We start from the raw sequence: 21,807 nt of genomic DNA on the forward strand, positions 1-21,807 counted from the left end.
CATTAAGAAAGGGATAGATAATAAGACAGAGAATATCATATTGCCTCCATATAAATCCATGGCACTCCCACATCTTGAATACTGTGTGCAGATGTGGTTGTCCCATCCCCCCCCAAAATATATTGGAATTGGAAAAGGTTCAGAAAAGGGCAACAAAAATGATTAGGGGTATGGAACGGCTTCCGTATGAGGAGAGATTAATAAGACTGGGACTTTTCAGCTAGGAAAAAAGATGACTAAAGGGAGGGGACGGGATATGATGGTCTATAAAATCATGAGTGGTGTAGAGCAAGTAAATAGGGAAATGTTATTTACTCCTCATAATACAAGAACTAGGGCAAGAACTAGGGTTCACCAAATGAAATTAATAGGCAGCAGGTTTAAAACAAACAAAAGGAAGTATTTCTTCACACAACACAGACAACCTGTGGAACTCCTTACCAGAGGATGTTGTGAAGACTAAAGCTATAACAGGGTTCAAAAAAGAACTAAATAAGTTCATGGAGGATAGGTCCATCAATGACTAGTAGCCAGGATGGACAGGGATGGTGTTCCTAGCCTCTGTTCCCCAGAAGCAACAGGGGATGAATCACTTGATGGTTTCTTGTTCTGTTCATTCCCTCTGGGGCATTGGCCACTGTCAGAAGACAGGATACTGGGCTAGATGGACCTTTGGTCTGACCCGGTATGGCCATTCTTATCAAATTTCTATGCAAGTTCTCCTTTATAAGATAGGTGCTTACAAAACTTGTTAAAATGCCTTCCTTGGAAGCAGTGTTGGTGAGAATTCAGTTAACTATAAAGCCAATATTGCTTTGAGCACATGTAGTATATATAAGCCAGTAAGTTTTCATTATTATTCTTTTGTATCCTCAATCTGTAGTATGTTACATATACCTGTATTGTGTTCATATAAATGACTCATGAGCTCCTTGCTATGTTCAGAACAGTACATAGCACTACAAGATGCTACACATATATTTAAGGTTGAAACTTGTATTATATTTTATCATTTTAGAAAGTGTGGTATGTAATTATGAAACTGAAGACTGTATTGTAATGAATATACACAAGAGGCAGAGCTAAGATTGTGTTTCCTGACTCTTAAATTGTTAATCATGCAATTTTAACATTTTATTTGTGGCTTTTTGTAAGAAACTTATTTAAAAAAAAGTCTGAAAAAATAACAAAAGTGTGCTATATTATATTTATTCTCATCTCCCTTGCAAATATTGACAGAAATATCTGTGAATTTAATAAATTAGAGATATTTGGCTACATACCACCAGAACAGTTTGTGCAACTTGCCTTTGTAGTTCCATAGAGGAAAGTCATGAAAACTTTTCTATTCTAAAAAGCGACAGAGTCTTGTGGCACCTTATAGACTAACAGAAGTATTGGAGCATAAGCTTTCATGGGTGACGAATGTGTCTGATGAAGTGGGTATTCACCCACGAAAGCTTATGCTCCAATACTTCCATTAGTCTATAAGGTGCCACAGGACTCTTCGTCACTTTTTACAGATCCAGACTAACATGGCTACCCCTCTGATACTTTTCTATTCTAAGCATTTCAGATATGACCACTAGCACTCTTTATGTATTATGTATTGGTTTAATCCATATTGTACCTATTCTTCCATATAGAGTGTAAATGCTTCTGGATAGGGAGTTTGCACTTCATTTTCCATATTTTTTTCTTAAAGCACTGTGTAGATTTATGGCACTATACAATAAGTACTGTGCATATTTATGGTGCTATATACATGTTTAAACAGAATGCAATTTGGGGGATTGGCTGAATTTCCCTGATGTTTTATTTGGGAACCAGAGCTGCTTCCTTCTCTACTTTTAAGGTATAGTTTGTTCTGACTTGCGTTACAATATGCTAAAACAGTATTCCACTCAGCTGGAATTTCACAACTCTTCAGAATTTTGTATTGCTCATACTGGATTGTTTTAATAGATATATGAGGACTGTTTTATTGTCTGTATGAAAGAAAGCTGTGAACAGAGACTGACAATGGTAATAAAACCCTTAAATGTTAAAGTACCTTTCTTGCAAGACATATGGGAGTGTAACACTGAATCTTGTGAGGGAAAGGCAGCACTTCATGTTGCTCATCAGTTACCCATCTGTCCAATGTAGGGACATCCTTGACAGATTTGGGGTGGGGGTACAGCCTAGTCTGTCTGTCCTCTACCAAAGGAAAGTGTCCATGATGAACATCTTTGAGAGCAAGAAGGTAGTTACATACAGGAGCCCATCCTGCATATAAAATTGCATTCTCACAACCATTCAGTATGGCCAGAACAGCTTAAATGAATATTCAGAAATAGCTTAAATGAATATGCAACATTACATGATAAAAGGATAATAAACAATATAAAACATAGATATTATAAAGTCCAAGTTTGACGTGTGGAAAAAAATACATTACTTCTCTAGTTTTGCATCTACTTAAAATCTTCAGCATGTTTATATTTTGTATTTTTATGTTCTTTCCTCCAGACGAAAGGTTGAAATCATGCATACCCATAGTCTTTTCACTCTTCTTGGAGAGAGGTTGATGCTGCATACAAATACTGTGACCGTTACAACATATAACACACTTTATGAGGTACAAATTACTTAAACATGCAAATATCATTTGTTGCAAAAAACGTGTAGAATAAGAAAAATGTTTATATGAATCTGTATTTAAAAGATTTCAATCTTCAGGTCACTATGGCTATATTAAAATCTGAAATTTTAAAAAAGATCCTCTCTGAATCAAACAAGTACTTATCGTGTTTGTTTAGATTTTTTTTCATAAGCACTGTTGCAAATTTTGCAACTTGTCTGTAAAGCTTTACATACACGTATGGAGCTAGAAATGACCTTTGATTTAGATTGTTAAAAAAAATCTTTTATAAAGAAACTTTGAGAGCTCTAACACCTTCTGTTTTTTGCAGCAGTCTTTTGAAATTCAGTGGGAGAAATCCTTGGAGCCATAAAAATGCCTCATTTGTTTTTTCTAGTGAAAGTCAATTGGGGTTTAGTTGAGTTGTAAATTGTTGAAAATTTCCATTTGCCTTCTCTAGGTTGTGTGGTTGGCAATGTGCCAAAATAATAACTGAATATGAACACACTAATTTAAGGCTGGGTCCATGTTGTTGCCAAAAGAGCATCAGCACACACTGAATTGGGAGCCCCATGAGTAGACAGCCTGGGTATGCCAGATCCATTGAGAGAGAGTGGGGCCCAATTTCTCCTGACAGCCTCCAGGTACCCACCAAATGACCCCAGTGGTCCATACCCTTCGCTGGTGGCAAAATACAGTGTAGGAGCCTCCCACCTCCTGGCACTGGGCTTTAAGGAACACATTGCATGGTGAATTACAATCAGATAATGAATTAGGTTGTGTGTGGGATTGCTGCCTCATTTGCTTTAGAAGTTGTAAGGTATGTACAGAAGGAGGCAGAGGATTGCAGGAAGAGAAAGGTGCTGTTGTGGTGAAGGAGGATGACTGTGACTTGAGAGGACTCAATTGTAGCCCTGCATACGTCACTGACTTTGTATGTGATGTTGAGCAATCCAGTTAAACCAAATTTTGGCAAACTAACTGTTGTTCTGAATTTTTGGCATGCCCAATTTGAAACACCTTGCACTGATTTTTCAGAAGTGCTGAATGCTCAAAGCTGCAGTTGAACTCAGTTGAAGCAGTATATGCTCAGCTCCTCTGTCACTAAGGCAAAGTGGTCTGGAGGAATGAGCACAAAGTTGGGAGTGAGGAGTTCTTCTTTGCATGCCCATGTGTATTCCACTGTGGGTAGGCATGCGGTCGAAGAATTCCTGCAAGTAGTGTCTGTTGATCCATGCCTGTATCCCTGTTCTCTTCGTGCTCTGCACCCAGAGTATAAGGGGCAGGGCAAGGCAGAACCACCTCTTCAGTTCCTTCTTACCACCTCCAGTGTCCCAAGCTGATCCTTTCTCTTCTTCCTGTAAATATTTAAAATGTTAAATTATTCTTAGTTTTTGTTGTTAGTGTTTTGATAGTTCTAGTTAGTCAGTTTTAGACTCCCAACCCTGTGCTCCCAATCTCCCAGAATGGGATTTTGAGGATGCCCAAGAGTCTGGGCTACAAAAATTCTATTTTCTGCCCCTGCTTCTTTTTGGTGAGCAATGATCATCAGTGCTGCCTCTGCTCCAGCAAATGCAATTTTTGACACTCCTTTCCCAGCCTAACTCAGCAGGCATTAGAACTTCATCTTCAGAAACATGTTATGGAGCAGGCAATGAATCCCCATTCAGACCCAGGCCAGGGAGACCTTCTTGAACATTGGCCAGAGTGTCTGACTCTGGAATTGAGTGGGACGAGCCCTTTGTCTGACCCCCTCATGGGAGTAAGGGGCACTCTTACAAACATAAAAACAGATCCCCTCCTAGATGATCTAAGGGGAGAGACCCACCTCGACTCTTTCCAAGTCAGGTGAGCCTTCATGCCCGACCCATAAGAAATTAGGTCCTCCTAAGCTGCGTGGGCATGTTCAAAAGACTCATAGAAGTGAAAGTCCTTCAGTAGCAGCCTCCACATTGACTCAGAGGCTGACTTTGGTGCTACCTAAAATGAAACACTGAGACCCAAAAGATCAGGAATTGCTGGTACTGTCAAAGATTGTGAGTTGATTACCTGAACGATTTTATCACTCTCCATCATACAAGCCATCTCACAAACAACAAAAGATGCTTCTTCCACTTCATCTGTGGCTACCCAGCCTCGCCTTCCAACCAAGAGTTATTTTTAACATGACACCAGAGAGCTGCAACCTGGTATTGATGCCATCTCCACCTATTACTGAGATCCATTGGGGAATAACTAGCAAAATTTCCCCAAAACTGGGCAGAGAACACAACAGACCAGTACATGCTGGATATCCATTCCATCTGTACCATAGTTTCTCTGCCCCCCTCCTCCAAAACCCTCTTCCCTGTCCCTTTTCAGGGACCCAGTCTCATAAGGCGGTTCTCCTTCAGGAAGTACAATCTCTTCTCCAATGGGGAGCAATACAGCAGTGTACCAGGGTGCTGGTGCAAAAGCACCTAATTAGCTCCTGCCCAGTCAGCTCCAATCAGGGGAAACAGATTGGAGCTGATGGAAAAGGCCTGATGCTGGCCTGAGGATTGGCAACACCTGCTGGCCTGACAAGCCAAGAGCTATGAAGGCTGGGAGAGAGCCAGAAGGTGGGGAGCAGCCAGGGAGAAGTCAGTCAGGGAGGGAACTGGAGGCCTCCTAGCTGAAGGCTGCCTCTGCCTGTAAAGGAGGTGACTAATCCTGCAAGGCTTGTATATAAATACACTGGTGGTGGGAGAACCTTATATAAATAAAGACATAGGTGGTTCAGAACCCTGAAGCCTCTCTGACTTTATAGGATCAACACTGGATTCAGTCAAAGTGAGTTGCCTACCTCCCCACAGATTTCACTCCATGAGCACTGTGATAGACCTGGTTACGCACAAACTTTAGTGTGTAATATACCTTACTCTCCAGGGCCATATGCCAGACTGAACCCTCATTGACTGTAAGCTGGCTCCAAACAGTATGTACACCAAGCGCACACAGCATGAATACCATAGGGACAATTCCTTCTAAGTGAGGGAATGGTGGAGGGACACTGGACATGTGGGCATGGGAATTCCATTTCTATCCCTCACACCCAACAATGATAATTACAGACCTCTCCCTGGTAGGATAGGGGAACTCATATAGACAATCACATAGCACTAGGATCCCTTGGGCAGCCAGAATGCACATCAGTCTTCAGGAACTGAGAGCCCTACAACAAAACATTCCTACCATTCACACAATCCCAGCACATCCTGATAATGTCGGACAACATAACTGCTATTTTCTATATAAATAAGCAGGAAGAGATGTACTCCATCCTGCTCTTTTTAGAAGTGGTTAATTTATGGACCTGGTGTATACAGAACCAAATAACCCTATCTGCAGTGTACCTCCCAGACACCCAAAATGTGCTGGTGGACAGCCTCAGCAGGCATTTTGCCACCTATCACGAGTGGGAATTACCTGATTCAGTAATAAACACCATCTTCACTCAGTGAGAAACAGGAAGTGTAAAGTAAACTGCTTCAGTGAACAATAGTCCTCTTCTACCTTTGACAAATCACTTCAGTTATGCCTCCCATTGCACTATTATCTCTGGTTCTATGGAAAATTTGACTAGACAGGGCTCAAATCATCCTCATTGCCTCCAGATGGCCCAGACAATTATGCTTTCCAAACCTCCTACAAATCCACTTATCAATGTTCAGATCTTTTGAGATTTCTTGATCCAGATAAATGGCAGGGTCAGACATTACACCCCCAATGCTTTCATCTCATGGCATGGTATTTGGATGGGCATTGAGCCTAGAACATTCCTGCTCTGAAGCTGTGAAAATTACTCTCACTAGTAACAGAAAAGACTCCACTGGAAAATATAATCTAGCCAAGTTGAAACCGGCATCTGTCTGGGCCCAGCAAAACTATATGTCTCCAGAGGCACCTGATATTTCCACAATTTTGGATTATATTCTTATCCTCAGGGTAACAGTCAGGTTGTTGAAATCTGGTCAAACTTTCCAGCTGTGAAGAAACCAATCCCCCAAGGGGAATCTTACTTTAGTGCTTTGAGCACTCGCTAAGCCTCCCATAAAATTGCTAGCTATGTGTTCCATGTCTTACCTATCAGTGAGGGTTGCCTTCCTTGTTGCCATCACCTCAGCTAGAAGAGTAGGAGTACTAGGGGCTTTAATGGTGGATCCACCAAACACAATATTCCATAAGGATAAGGTCTTGCCTTTACTACATCCAAAATCCAGTCCTAAAATAGTTTCAGAATTTCATATAAACCAGTCAATTCACTTACCTGTGTTTTTCCCAAAGCCTCATGCCTCTAGTGAGGAGTGCAGACTTCATTCCCTCCATCTGTGATGAGCATTGGCATTCTACCTGCAGAGAACAAAACAGATTAGGAAGTCACCTAGACTGTTCATTGCCATAGCAGAACAAGTATGAGGACAAGCCATGTCTTCTCACAGGATCTCTAGCTGTAGCCTTCTTTCAGTTGACACAGCTTCCTCCCTCACATGGGTAAGAGCTCACTCTATAAGGGCTCAGGCAACCTCAATAGCATCACTTCAAGAGGTACCCTTTCTTGATATTTGCAGGGCAGCTACATGGAGTTCCATCCACACATTTACAGGACATTACACCTTAATCCAGGACTCTGCCACTGATTCATCCTTTGGGACATTAATCCTGCAAATAGCTATACAAGCATCCTCACATCCATCTCCTTTCTAAGTACTGCTTGTCAGTCACCCACAGGAGAATACACATAGGAACCACAACTCAAAGAAGAAAGTTACTTACCTTATTGTAATGAGTTCTTTTAGATGTGTGGTCCTTATTTGTATTCCACTACCCACCCTCCTTCTCCTCTGTATTAGTTCATGACTGGCTTCATAGTAGGGAAGGAACTGCAGAGGCGGTCAGTCCACCTCATCCCTTATGCCTTTGGTAAAGAGCATGAGGAGGTCAGGAGCACAGATCAATGGACACTACTAGCAAATATTCTCTGGTCTCAGGTACATGGAGCGCAAGTGTGCCCACAGTGGAATTCAGAAAGGGACCACTTATCTCAATAACCTCTAGTTACATTAACATTACTTCCCTTTCCTGAGTTCTAATCTTGGTTTTGCCAGTGATTCACAGTGTGGCCTCAGGCAAATCTCATTGTCTCAGTTTTCCCACTATAAAATGAGAAATAATATGGAGTAATATGCAAGCTCTTTTTTCTAGGGAGTGAGAGAAATATTCTGCAGTATTTTTTTGGATTTGACCAGAAAGAAACCTGTTGAATGTACTTGTCTTTGAATTGCTAGTTATGGCCTTAAACACACTTCTTTTATGAAGCCAGAATGACTTACCCAAATTGCTGTTTCATCTTTTTATGCCAAGCTGTCAGAAAAGTTTTCCAGGTTGACACAAAAAATCCATGGTATGTTTCTGTACCTTTGCAATGTAAATTTTAAAGTTTGATGGGATTAGCTATATCAATCTCCAATTCGAAAAAAGGCAAAACAATTTGCTTAGGTTGAGACAGTTGAGTTGGGATAATTGAACTGCTGTGTGTCTCATGCTCAGTTAGATCTGTGTTTTTAATACTGCTAACTTTCTGTTCAGAGTTACAAGCATGCACCAGAATAAGGGACCTTAGATATGGAGTGTCTAAATGCTCAGTTCATGAAACATGGTAGTCGACTTGAATCATTCTTATGATCTACAAATATGATATTGACCTTTGATCCTGAACACACAAATTTTTGTCATAATTATAAGCTCCTGAAAGTAAGTGATGCTAAATGACCCAGTGAAGACGCTTGCTTTCCATATAGCAGTGCCTACATTTCTTTGATAAAAGTTCAAAATTGCAGGAGAGGCTGATCTAAAATAATGGAATGATTTTGTTTCAGATACTTTCAGGTACCATAATTGCACGTAATCAGAACTGAGATGAAAGGTTACATAATATGTAAAAGATATTTGCCCTAAGACTGATTGTATTGTAAGCCTTTGAGACAGGGAATTTGTTCTGCTACCTCTTGTAAAGTGTCACATATTTGTGGTGTTTTCTAAATGATTGGTGATGATAAAAGGATTCTATGTAAACAAAGATATTAAACATTTATAACTGGAACAAGCTTGATTACCGGTTAACAAATGGGCTTGCCGTGTTTTGAAATAGAATTTGGATCATTAGTGAACTGATTGCTTTAAGAGTGGTATCTCCCCAAATATGTTATGAATTCTCAAAACACAGAGGATATGTACATACTGCTATTTAAGCTTTATTTTCTTCTTTGAGTGATTGCATGTGTCCGTTATGCTGTGTGGGCACGTCTCATGTACCAGTGCTAGAGAGTCGTCCCTAGCAGTACCATCCATCCCTGCCTCCTTGTGTTCAGGGAGAAAGACATAAAGGGCAAAGCTGCTCCACTCCTCCTTCAGTTGCTTCTTACTGTTTGTGGTCAGTAGCTGGAGCATTCAGAACAAAGTTGTGGGTACTTCAGCTTACTTTTTGTCTAGTGGTACTGTTCTTCATACACTGGACTTTTTTTTCTTTCTACTTTTTAATTTGTTTAAATTTTTCTTCATTCTTGTAATCAGGTGGGCCTCCGGGCCTTGCCTGGTACTGGTGGAGCCTATACCAAAGTCTCCGGGTTTCAAGCCTGATTCTGGTTGTTGAAAGCCAGTGTCTGCCAGTGACCCTCATTAGGGCTGCCTAACATGCTGCACTGAAGATCAACTAAGAGACAGGTGCTCAATCTGCTGGGGCTTAAAAAGCAGAATGAAAAAGCTGAGAGAGGAGCACCTCAACTTTTCATATATTCCATATATTGTTATGGAAGTGGCTCTTTGTCTGGCATCCAAACGCTCTTGGTCATGGTGAGAGAGCTCATTCACAGCTCCTTCCAGGTGTGCTCCCTTGGCGTTGCCAACAGAGAGAAGTCTTGGGAGATCCCCATCGCCAGTATTGCTCTTTCAAGACCTAAGACACAGAACAATCCATGTCTCAAAAATGCAAGCAAAAGTTGTCATCAGGTTCTTTGAGGTCCATGGTATGGGACTTCCTACAGAAGGTCAATCTGGTACCAAGGGTGAAGTGTGTCTTTGGCTTGATGCTCCCTGGTACCGGCTCTCACTGACACCCACAGACCTGAAGCATTGACTCCAGTATCCTCCCCACAGGGACCATCAAGACCAGCTACTTCTTTGGCTATGACAGTACATCAGCCATCACTGATCACAGTGGGACAACCTCCTATACTGGTGTCAACAATTGTGGAGTCCTGTACGGCAGTGAGAGATGTATTATGCCATTTGGTACTGCCATCACCATTGATTCAGGGTGAAGAAGCTATTTTGGCACAGTCATAGGGTCTAGTATAGTCTGCTATAGTCAACCTTAGGCCCATTAATACATTCATCTGCCTTCTCTGTGTCTGTCTTTAGACCTCTGGTAATGACTCCATATCTTTGCATGATTCCAATAGTTACGAAGCCTTTCATGCTCACAGTTCCAGGCTCTGAAGACTCCTCCCAGTGTCACACTGCCTTGTCTTTAGGATGAGGGTCTGGAACTGGAAGTGTCCTCAGTGGTATCAGAGAATTTAAAGTCTACCAAGAGCTCCTCAGAAGAATAAAAGTAGAGATGGTAGAGGAGAATAGAAGAATAGTTTGCATCCAGCTATGATTGTAAAGGTAGCCCTACCTATAAGTAAGGCCATCATGCGGCCTATTAAGATCCTGTGGAAAGCCCTTTCATCTGTTCCACAGGTGGAGAAATGAATGGATTGCAAACACCAGCTTCCATCCCAAGGTTTTGAGCAGTTTTAATTACATACTGTTCCAGGCTCACTATTAGCTGCAGTAAATTACAGATATCATCAAGGCCAGGGACAAGAGTATCCCCATAGAAAAGGATGCAAAAAACCAAGATCTATTGGGGGGAGATTTATTCCACAATGAATTTCCCTCTTACTGTCAATCATCAGGCTCCACTGGCCCATTATGACCTATTTTAATTGTGAGGCAATGTCTCAGTTTGCAAATAAATTGCCAGAAGGCTCTCGGGAACCATTCCAGTCTCTTGCTATGGAAAATCTAGTCTCTTGATCATCTCTACAGGCTTCTTTAGATGCAGCAGGTTCTGTGGCCAAGCCTATGGTGACAGCAGTAACTGTGCACCATTCTTCCTCGTTGCAGTCATGAGGGATAGCTGCAGAAGTACAACGATTGAGAACCTCCCTTTAAAGGACTGTGCCTTATTCTCATCCAAAATGGATGAGGCATTATGCACACTATAGGACTCTAGAGCAGTCTTGATGTTGTTAGGTCTGTACACCCAGGATACAAAGAGGACAAAATATCATTCCCAATATCCGTGAAAACAGCAATTCTAGTCCTATAGACAGCCTGACCGTTCTGTGTGCAAACAAAACTCTTGGAGCAAGAAGCCTCTAGCTCCCATATCCTTAGTCACATGAGCCAGCAGCCACAAGGCCCCTGTTTGGTCTCAAAGGCCCCTGTTTGATTCCTATGTTGAAGACAGCAGGTAACTTGCCAGATCTTTCTGGCCCTTCTCCTCCCTTCAGGAAGAAGCTTATTACATTCCCTGCTTGCTGTCACCTCAAATAAGTGGGTACAAAGCATGGTGGAATTGGGATATACTCTACAACTCTCTTTCTGTCCTCTACTCCCATGCCACTTTCCAGTCCCTTTTCAGGGACCATTCTCAAGAGTGTGTACTAATTCAAGAAGTGCAGACTTTAGGTTCTTTGGAAGCTGAAGAAGTGCCACCTCTTCTTCAGGGCAGGGATCCCCCCAACCCCGATACTTTCTAATAACCAAAGCCAGAGGAGTCTGACCCATCCTAGACCTTTGGAGTCTAAACAGATACATAAAAAATCTAAAGTTCCATATGGTGCCCCTTGCTCCTATTATTCCTCCCCTTGATTCAGGAAACTGTTATGCTGAATTTGATTTATAGGATGCCTGCTTTCGATGTGGCAAACCACCCTGGTCACAGGAGATTCCTAAGGTGCGTGGAAGGAGAGGATAATTAATATTCACAGTTCTGCCCTTTGGGTCTGTCTGAAGTGCCGCAGTGCCCCAATGGGAATTGTAGTTTGGGTCCCTCATCCCCCTCATTCTCATTTATCGTCTGCATTCCCCTTCCAGTATATGTCCCCCATGATGGGCCTGCACTGCAGAGCTCAGTCATAGGAAGAGACTGTGGTGCATCATGGGAGATAGTCAGGTCCTGGTGCCCACACCAGTGGGGCAAAGGGAGGCAAGAGGTATTCCAGGAGACACAGCAGCAGCTCCAGTGGGCAAGTTCCCTGCTTAACAAATAGAAGTCAGCAGCAGAACTGGTTGAAATTAGGACTGGTTGACATTTTTTTTTTATTTGACAGAAAATTGAGTGTAGAACTAAATGGAAATTTTCACATATAGTATCTGCTTTCTTATCAAATTCTCAACCTTCCTTCAGGAAACAGAACACTCAAAACTCAAGAACTTTCAGCTGAAAAACAAAATATTTTTTTCAGGGTTTCTTTCCCCAACTTAACAGGTAAACATTTGGGGGATGAGGGGATGGAGGGAGGAAAACATTTTCTAACCAGCTCTAGTTGAAATATTCTCTGCCAATTTGTAGAATTTTGGTCAATATTTGACTAGTGAACCCTTTACAAAACAATTAAAATAACCTATTTATCTGGATTTCTAAACTATTCACCAAATAATACAAGGGCACAATTGGGTTACCCTACCGCCCACCCCTCCAATGGGTAGTGCACACAGTAACAATGTTATCTCCTTCCTAACACCAAACCAGTCAGTCGTTGCTAAATCTATTAGGAACTCATGTATGGCTGTCTGTCCTATCCAATGATGATGTCACAGCATTGCATGTGTCCTCATGTGGCTGTGTAGCCTGACCCATGAGGAGCAAGATGCAAACATGTCACACACAAACATGCAGGCTCCCATGGAAGACTTTGCATGATACTTGGGCCTTTTTTTCAGTCAGTTTTTCTTGCCTGTCTTCCTCAAACTGTTCTTGACAGTAGCTCTCCATTCATGTGTGTCCTTGGCTATGTCTTCAAAGTTATCAATATTTATGCCACATAAGGCTCCTGCTGCAGCATTCATGGGACATGTCCCTATCGTGGACATCTGCAGAGCAGTGACATGGTCATCTGTCTACATGTTTTCTAGACAGTATTCACTTACTGAGAAAGCAGTCCTATAGTCCCTCATGCAATGAGACTCTGAGCCCCACTGCCTTTAATAACACCTTCGGAGTCACCCATAGTATAATAGACATATGCAAGCACTCATTCAAAGCAGTTATTCATCCTTTCAGAACTGTTGTTCTTTGAGAGAGATTGCATTAGTCCATTATACAACCCACCTTCCTTCTCATTGGGCTTTTGGTGGGAGAGAACTAACGGAGAGGTGCGGTGGCTCTGCCCTTTATACCCTCCTATCTAAGCAGGAGGAGCCTGAGATGGGTGGGGGCCACTCCTCCAACTAACACTAGGGAAAATTGAACATACACCTACAATGTGATGGACACATGCAACACATCTAGAAGAATAATAGTTATGAAAGAGTGAATAGTGACTGCTTTTTCTCTTAATTTGGCCCTGCATTAACTTGTGAGGCAGATTTTAAATCTCTTATTTTGGAGGTTTGACTAAGTATGAGTATCTTTAGGGTGCCTTTTCAAGTTGTTTTTCTTCATTAAGTGGCTAAGTCAACACCCTGAGGAACTGAAGGGTGGGGGTGAGAGGTTGTGAGGAGTGTGGGATCCCTGATTTGTTAATATGAGTGATTGAGGTACTGTCATTTGAAGCATCACATAGGATATTTTAGGAAACATCTACAGTATGAGCTAGGGGTGTCATTCCCAGCTCAAGTACACATACTTACACACTAGCTCTCATCTGAACTACCATGCTAAACACAGTAGTGTACCCATGGTAGTATGGGCAGCAGCAGGGGTGGCATGGCCTAACTCTCCCAAGTACATACTCATGGGGTCCAGGCGGGTTTGTAGGCTAGGCAGTTATTTTTTATTTTTTTATAATTGGAGATATACCAATCTCCTAGAACTGGAAGGGACCTTGAAAGGTCATCAAGTCCAGCCCCCTGCCTTCACTAGCAGGACCAATTTTTTGCCCCAGATCCCTAAGTGGCCCCCTCAAGGATTGAACCTCACGACCCTGGGTTTAGCAGGCTAATGCTCAAACCACTGAGCTATCCCTCCCCCCTAATAATTAACTCATGCCCTGCTGCCTGTGCTATGCGGCTACACTACTGTTTTTATTGCACTAGCTCAGATGAGGGCTAGCACAAATATGTGTAGAAATCATGCCTTTAATTCTTAGCATAGATGTAGCTTGAGGTGATCTGCCCCACTTTACCTATGAATATGCTCTGTAGCACCTGTGGCTGCTTAGTAGAGTTCATGAAGTTTCTTTCCAAAGAGTATCACAGTCCAGCCAGCAGTGATTTTGAGCAAGTCAGGTTTATATGTTGGTCTTGAACATTTCAGGTGGCTTTGAGTACATCAACTTCTAGATGCATTGATATTTCAAGCTACTTTGGTGGCATTAACTTCCAAAGGACAAAAGTTCTGAGTTTATAATGAATCATGCATTAATGTCTTTGAATTTGTGGTTTGTTTTTACATGCAGAATAAGATGCATTACACCACCGATGATATACACATACATAACTTTGTAACTGGTGTATGTTGTTGCCCCAATACAAAACAATTAGTCATCTCAGCGTAGGAACAAGTTATGGAATAGGAAAGGGATCCTGTCTTCCTCATAATGAGGAATCATAGGACTCTATCTGCACAATATGGCTATGTCTACACTGCATCTGCACTGAACTACACTACCAATTTCTGTTGCAAAACTCTTCCAGCTGTGTCTTGCATCAAAAGTTCTCACCTAATATTTAATCATGTCCTTAAACTATCCTAGGTGGGTTTTTTTAAGTGTGAGCTCTGCTTGAGCTAGCCTGCTAAAAACAGTAGTGTAGCCAAGGGTAGCATGTGCAGTGGCTTGGGGCTATCTATATAGATACCTAGGGTGCATTTGTACTTAGGTGACTAACCCAAGCTGCTGCCCATGCTACCTCTGCCTACAATACTATTTTTAGTATGCTAGCCCAAGCAGAGCTAGCATGTGACTGTCTCCCAAGTTGGGAAGCATGATCCAAACTCCAGTGTAGATGTATCCTAAGGCATGTGATTATGCCTTTCTCCTGACCTAGGATAGAGCCCACTTTTAAGAAACACCTGTGATAGTTTATGGATATGATTCACGGTGGATTTGATTTAAATTACTAGTCAGGAAGACTCTCTTTAAACATGGATTTCTACAGAAAAGTGCATTCTTGTTGGTTATTATAACCTTAATACATATTCTTCACAACTCAGAGATAGATGTAGGTTTCATTTTTAGAAGGTACACACTATACATTTTTAAACAGTGATTTATTTTGTAAACTTTTCAGATTAGTTTTACATCTATATTAGAAAATGAATGATTGTTTGGTTATTTCATTTACCAAAGGTAATTGAAGCAGATATTTATTAAGTCATTGGGAGGTGAACAATCTCCAATTCAACAGATTAATCATCACCAGACAGACACACAAATTGTTTTATATAACTAAAACAACAACGTTAACAACAATTGGATTTTTTTCTTCAACAGCAAACCTATAATATTTTCACAAAAGAAGCGCATGATTTTTTGAATTTAGTTATGCATTCAAGCTTTTTAAAAACAGGTTTGTTTTTATTAAAATTGTTTTTAACTAAAATAGTTACATGAAATATTTTTTAAAAACAAAAATTAAATTGACTGTCAGCCAGGTCAACATGAAAAACGTAAAATATTGGCTTCTGCAGCTAACTCAGTCATTTTTACCTTCATTTTCCTATTGTTCATAATCTAGAAAAGAAAAACAATCTTTCCTGCTTTTTCAGGGTCCAAACAATTTCTCAATTTGGAATGAATTAGTCTAAAGGAAGAAAATATTCTTTCTACACCGGCAGAAGAAGCTACTGCTGTTAAAAGTGAGATTATCACTTCAACAGTCTCTGAATCCAAATGCTTAATTGACTTCCACCAGTTCACTGGTGTGACTTTCTTTAAAACATCATCAGCAAACATATTTCTTGAATGGTTCATCCTTAGCTCTGAAGTTTATTATAGTTGGCATTATGGAGAGATGATTGCTGGATGTCCATGTCATAGCCAACTCCTCTTCTTCAGCAGTTAAGATTTGACCCTGGTATTGAGTGTTGAGAATATTTGCAAGAAAATGAGCTGGAAATGGTGCTTGTCCCATTCGTTTCTTTAATGCTTGTAATTTAACTCTGTCATTGCATATTTCTCTTTTTAAGATTCCAAATTTCAGCAGTGTCAGCAATAAAACAGCTATTTCTCTGCATTTTGTTCAAGGCTAAAGAAATAGGCTGCAGGGTACTCAGCATGTGTTCAACATTTCTCTTAAGCCCAATGCTGAGAACTTTGGCTGTGATAGTGCCATCTATTTTTTTCACGATTTTGTTCACAAACTGACATCAGATTGGGCCAGCTCTTGATATAGTGCTCAAAACAGTCCACTACTGAGTTCCATCACACGTCTTGTGAGAGAGTTAGCTTGGTTCCTCCCACTTTTTTCAGAGCACCTGCTGCAAAGTGGTTGTTGCAGAAGTATTTTGCAATTTCAACAACATTAGCCTTTATTTCTGGAACACTGAAGTCTTTGGCTAGGCGGTTTATCAAATGAGCATTGAAACTCATACTCATAAATGAGTATGTTATTAGCTTGGGACTCTCTCTTCTAAATATTTTCTTCTCATCTTGGATACATTTGCAGCACTGTCTGTGACCAAGGTGTGTACTAGACATTTGAATTTTTTCCCCACAGTTTGTACTGCTGCTACTTGTAAGTATTTTGCTGTGTATGCATTTCCTGATGTATCAATTGTTTCTGTAAGGAAGACATTCCCTTCTTCTGTTCTCACAGAAGCACATACAACAGGATCGTTGTGGACATTGCTCACCCCATCAAGACTTGGGTTAACAATTTCACCCTCTAGACCTTTTTCACACTGCTCAATTTCTCTTTCATACATTTTATCCAGAAATTTGCATGTGATATCTCCTCTGTTGGGTGCACTGTATCCTGGTCTTAATGACTGACTGACTGAACCATGTTAATAAAGTGTGGGTTCTTAATTATATGGAAAGGAGAGTTTGTTGCATACAAAAAAACAGGCAATTTTTTCATCAATTACCTCTTTTTGTAATCTGCTGGTTCTTATCACAAATTTATATATGGTGGTTTCTGGATGATAGAGGGTTTGTTTGTTTTTCTTTTTGCTACAGGTGATATACTGTGGCTATGTGACATACGTGATGTGACTGAAACACTATCATTGGCAGATAACTCTGAAACTATATAAAATAATGGTGATCTTGAAGGTGGATAGTCTTCAGAATCCTGTATGTTGAGGATGGATTCTCCTTAAAGTCAATGCAGTTATTTAATTATTATTACCATACTGCTTATTTAGTACACTCATTGAATTCACTTTAAAGGTGAAATTGTAAAAGGAAGATCTGCCTACTTCAGCTATTTATTTATCACAAATCATGGCTATTTTTTTTGCTCAAACATGAGAATTCAAGAATAGTCCAGAAGGAAGACAGGCAGTCCTTAAGAGAGAAGTATGAAATAAAAAAGTTTACCAACCTGAAGATCCTGCATGTTCAGACGTGTTCCTTTCATCATCTTCAATGCAGCTTCCTCCTGAGAAGGAACACTTTCATTTGGTCAACCAGGCCTTGTATTTCTTTGTTGCACTGTTTGTATTTTGCACGCATGCCTGTCTTGCCCACAGGTAGAGGAACTTCTTTAAAATATTCCCAAACTGGGTCTCTTTTACGGCCTGCTGCCATTATAGGTTTTCCCTTCTAGTGAGAGAATGGTATGGTAGATCTCAAGTCAATGAAGGCTACACTTGGAAAGACCTCAAGACTTTTGGAATATGCTGGTCAAACAGTTTCACTTTTGTTTCTACTGCCTGTCCCTCCCTTCTCACATTTATCTTCAAACTTCTCCTTGTCCAGATCTATTCCACCCCCAACAATCTTCTATTCACTGAACTTTTTGAAACTTTGCACTTTTAGAGAGAGGTAAAGGATCAGCTCTGTGTACACAAATTTGCAGAGGGACAATAGGGCTGAGGTCTGTTTTTCTTCACCTCTCTCTATATATATTTATTTAAAAACATTTTTGCTGTTAACAAGCATGTTATCTCTGGAGACACAAATCCACAGTTTGAGAACTGCAAAACTAAGCATCTCTGATGATATCTTCTAGACTGAGCACTGAGTCCCATTGGATAGATAGAAAGATTAACCTAAATAATCTATACAAAAACCTCTGGAACCCCATAAGATTGGGTGTCTAATCTATGAACTATTGGAACTAATTTACAAAACTTTTCTTAAACATTACATGAATATATTGTCTCATACTATAGAATTAGAATTTATAATCCCTGTTCCATGATGAGATATCTTTGAGGTATAATGTATCTTTAGATAGGTTTTTTCCTCCAAAAAAAAATCAAAAAAATCTGATTTCTATCCACCCTAATATGATTTAAATATTAGGTGAAAACAACTTTGACAAAGCTGGAAGAGTTTTTTCTATCAAAACTTGAGGTTAATATGACTTTGTATGGGGGTGTCTGTATTCTAGCAAACGATGCACCATGGATTCAGGACCAGTAGTTTGATTGACAGGAGAGAAAAGGGGACATTTGGGTAGCTGCTGAAAAAGTTTTGACATCGTGCAAGTATTTTTATTATTCTAGTTGACAGAAAAACTTTAATTGACTATTAGTTAATTTATTCAACCTCAGTAGTATTTAATTTCTCTTTAGTTGCTGGATGCTACATAGTTGGGGAGATTATTTTTATTTCATTTTTGATACACGGGTTGATCTGTGAGCACCATATCACTATCACTAAGAATAGTCTGAATAAAAGATATTTTTGGTAAAAATACATCTTTTAAAGTTACCATGTGTTTATGGCTTTGCTGGACTGGGCTTTAATTTGTAACTGCATACAAATGATAAGCTGCACAGCTCACTTTTCATTTGTTTACATAATAACTGTGATTATATGCTGAATCTTAATTATATATGTATTTGTGCGCACACCCTCATAGGGGATGTAATGCAGGTCTGACTTTTTTTTTTTTGCATGATCAATCCAGATATTTTTAGAAAGATGTGCCCTGAGATAAGTTTTCAGAAGTTTGAGCAACATTTCATGTTCTATACCTCTGTAAAATCTATTGAATATACAGCTTTTATTTTCGCTTTTGCCATATGTTAAGTTTATGAAGGACCCCAAAGTGCTTTACAGCATTTGAATTTTGAAGTCACTTAACAGACTCTGAAGTATAACTATATGTGGGAGAAACATAGTTTGAATTGTACATAGTAAAACTACATAATAGTTAACAAATCACTAACACTTAAAAGAGAGCAAGAAGCAACATTCTTTGTTTCAAAAGTAAAATATATTTCCTACACTCCAAATAACCAATTTAGTTGTCAATATCATCAAGCTTTGATGTAGCAGAGAACATTTCCCATGACTTCAGTACAGTTCCAGAGAGACCTTTTGTTAGATAAAGAAAATACTTAATGGTTTTCTTGAATAACATAAACCAAAGCCCTTTTGAAGTTCATCAAGGGTAGTTGTTTTTGTTTTGTTTTTGGCTTTTATTTTGGTTGGTTTTTGTCCTTATTACCAACTGTAAAAATATTTTCTTACATTTCTTACCACTATTCCCTAATGAATCTTAAATGTAAATAATCAAACTAGTTTATTTAACCAGCATCGTGGTTCAGTAGACTCAAGTCAGTTTTTCCAATTGAGATTTGTATGTTAGCCATTCAAAGTTCATCACACAGATTCACCAAGCATCGTTAATTTAATACTGATGCTGAAAGTTTTTAGATTCTCTACAGGATTCTTTGTGTATTGAGCCATATGCTGTGTAGTTGTATATACATTTCTATTAACTGCGACTTTCTTTAATTTAGTTTATATATTTTCAGCTTCTGTATGTAGGTCTGTATAATTAGAACAGGACAAAACCAACTGAATAATGCTTTGTACAGTTTTACTGAAGAAAACCTGATGGATTTTATTTACTGATATCCAAAATCCATGAGTTTTGCTCAAAGTTTTATATTCATATAAAACCCCAAAGGCTGCACAATGGTGAACAAAATGGGAAATATGATTGTTTTGTTATGAAATGACAAGTTTTTCACAACTAAACAAATACTTGACCAACACTTACTTTCAACCCCTTATATTCCCCACAGGCTAAGGCTTCTACCTGCCCTTTATTTATACTTAAGTGTCTTGTGGGAGAGGCTGCTATTGGTCATGGGCTACTATTTATCCACTTCTTAACCTTGTCTGTGGTAGGAAATTTCTTGCTCACCTTACAGGAGGTGCCAACAATGTATTCTCTAGGGTAAACTGGGTGCAGGCATTTCTACCACTTTGTCGTCTAACACCCTGGCATAAGAATATGAGAAGATTTTTAAAAATGGATCTCAAAAGTCAGGCTGTTCAGTCGATATTTAGGCACCTTAATAAGTGGCCTGATTTTCAAAAGTGCTGAGCACCCAACAGTTCCTATTGAAGTTGGTGTCCCCAGCCTTTCCCAGAAGACAGCAGATAATTATTACTTCAGTAGGAACTACTTGGAATTTTGGAGATGTACTGAATACTAGGTCATTCATCTGTCCAGTCATGGGCCTACCTTGACCTTCCTCATGATATAAGGGTTTGAATCAGTACCTGAAACGATACAGTTTTTTGGCAGCATATGGTTTGAACAGATCTACATATTCAAAATAATACTATTACAAAAAAATCAGCCAAGATTTCATTTACAAAATGTTCACATATGAGACACCTATCTGTAGAGGAAATATGTGAATTTTTGACACAGTTTTACATTAAAATGTTCTGAGGTGATACTAAACTCTAATAAAAATAATCTAGATATTAAGGTGGATTGGAACCAGAAGAGAGGGGGTGCTTTGACATTTCATAGTTCATAGCTGTCCAGAATACATTTATTTGTTAATATATTAAATGAAAACTTGATTCCTTGCATTCAAGATTGGTTTGTAATTAAAATCTGTTTTTTCCTTTGCATCGTTGCAGCAATATTATTATTTTACTAAAGCATTTTTTGTATCAAGGCCTAACACGCATTGTTCCATTGTTCATAATAAACCACAGCACAATAAGATCAAATAGAAATTTGAAGTTTATTCTATAAAATTAATAGATGGTAAATAAATAATTGGTTTGTTTTAGATTTTGACAGAACAAGTGTGCACTCAAGTTGTTCATAAACCACATCCAGAGCCAGATTCTACAGTGAAAATTCAGAATCCAAGTAAGGATATTATTTTATGTATGTTTCAAATTAATGGCGAGGGGTTGTTTTTTTTTAAGAAAGTGTTATTTCACATTGCAAGAACAGTTAATATGTTGAGTACTTCAAAGGAAATTGCCTTTTATTCAATACTTTTATGATTTCAACAGCTGGTTTTTGGATGGGATTTAAAAATGTGTTATGTGACATATTTGCTCTTTTACAGTGATTCTTAAAGTGGTGGCAACTTTGTTAAAAAATTCCACACCAAGTGCAGAGCTGATGGAAGTTCGGCGTTTGTTTTTATCTGATATGATAAAACTTTTCAGTAATAGTCGTGAAAACAGAAGGTATGTAAATCAAATGTTATTTCTCCCAGTAACAGAAATAGTTTACCTGTTGCCACACTCAGTGTTGTTAATACACAAGAAATTTTGGATAAAAGTCTTGAGTATTGTATTGTGCAGTTTTACATAATATGTAATAAATATGTGGTTAAAACAAATTGTATGAACATCCGGTAGTTAATTTTAAATCAGTGATAGATATTTTTGTTTTGTTCACAATGCTTTACTTAACAACATTTTAAGATCCTGAATTTAAAACAAAAATAAGTGATCTATTAAGATTACATTGAAGCTCATAGGAGAGAGACTGTTTAAATTGTTTTT

At 39.3% G+C, this 21,807-nt stretch overlaps 1 protein-coding gene across 7 annotated transcripts in view; it reads left to right on the forward strand.

Annotated features, from left to right (window-relative positions):
- Window positions 1-21,807, forward strand: part of NBEA (neurobeachin) — an 831,523-nt gene that overhangs the window by 295,955 nt on the left and 513,761 nt on the right. For all 7 annotated transcript variants that reach the window (XM_039530859.1, XM_039530876.1, XM_039530902.1 and 4 more), the window contains exons 18-20: window positions 2,512-2,620; window positions 21,076-21,157; window positions 21,363-21,486. In XM_039530859.1, the coding sequence (XP_039386793.1) occupies window positions 2,512-2,620; window positions 21,076-21,157; window positions 21,363-21,486 (315 nt within the window). The remainder of the gene's footprint in view (window positions 1-2,511; window positions 2,621-21,075; window positions 21,158-21,362; window positions 21,487-21,807) is intronic.

Source organism: Mauremys reevesii, linkage group 1 (assembly GCF_016161935.1).
Source record: "Mauremys reevesii isolate NIE-2019 linkage group 1, ASM1616193v1, whole genome shotgun sequence".
Classification (NCBI taxonomy): domain Eukaryota; kingdom Metazoa; phylum Chordata; order Testudines; family Geoemydidae; genus Mauremys; species Mauremys reevesii.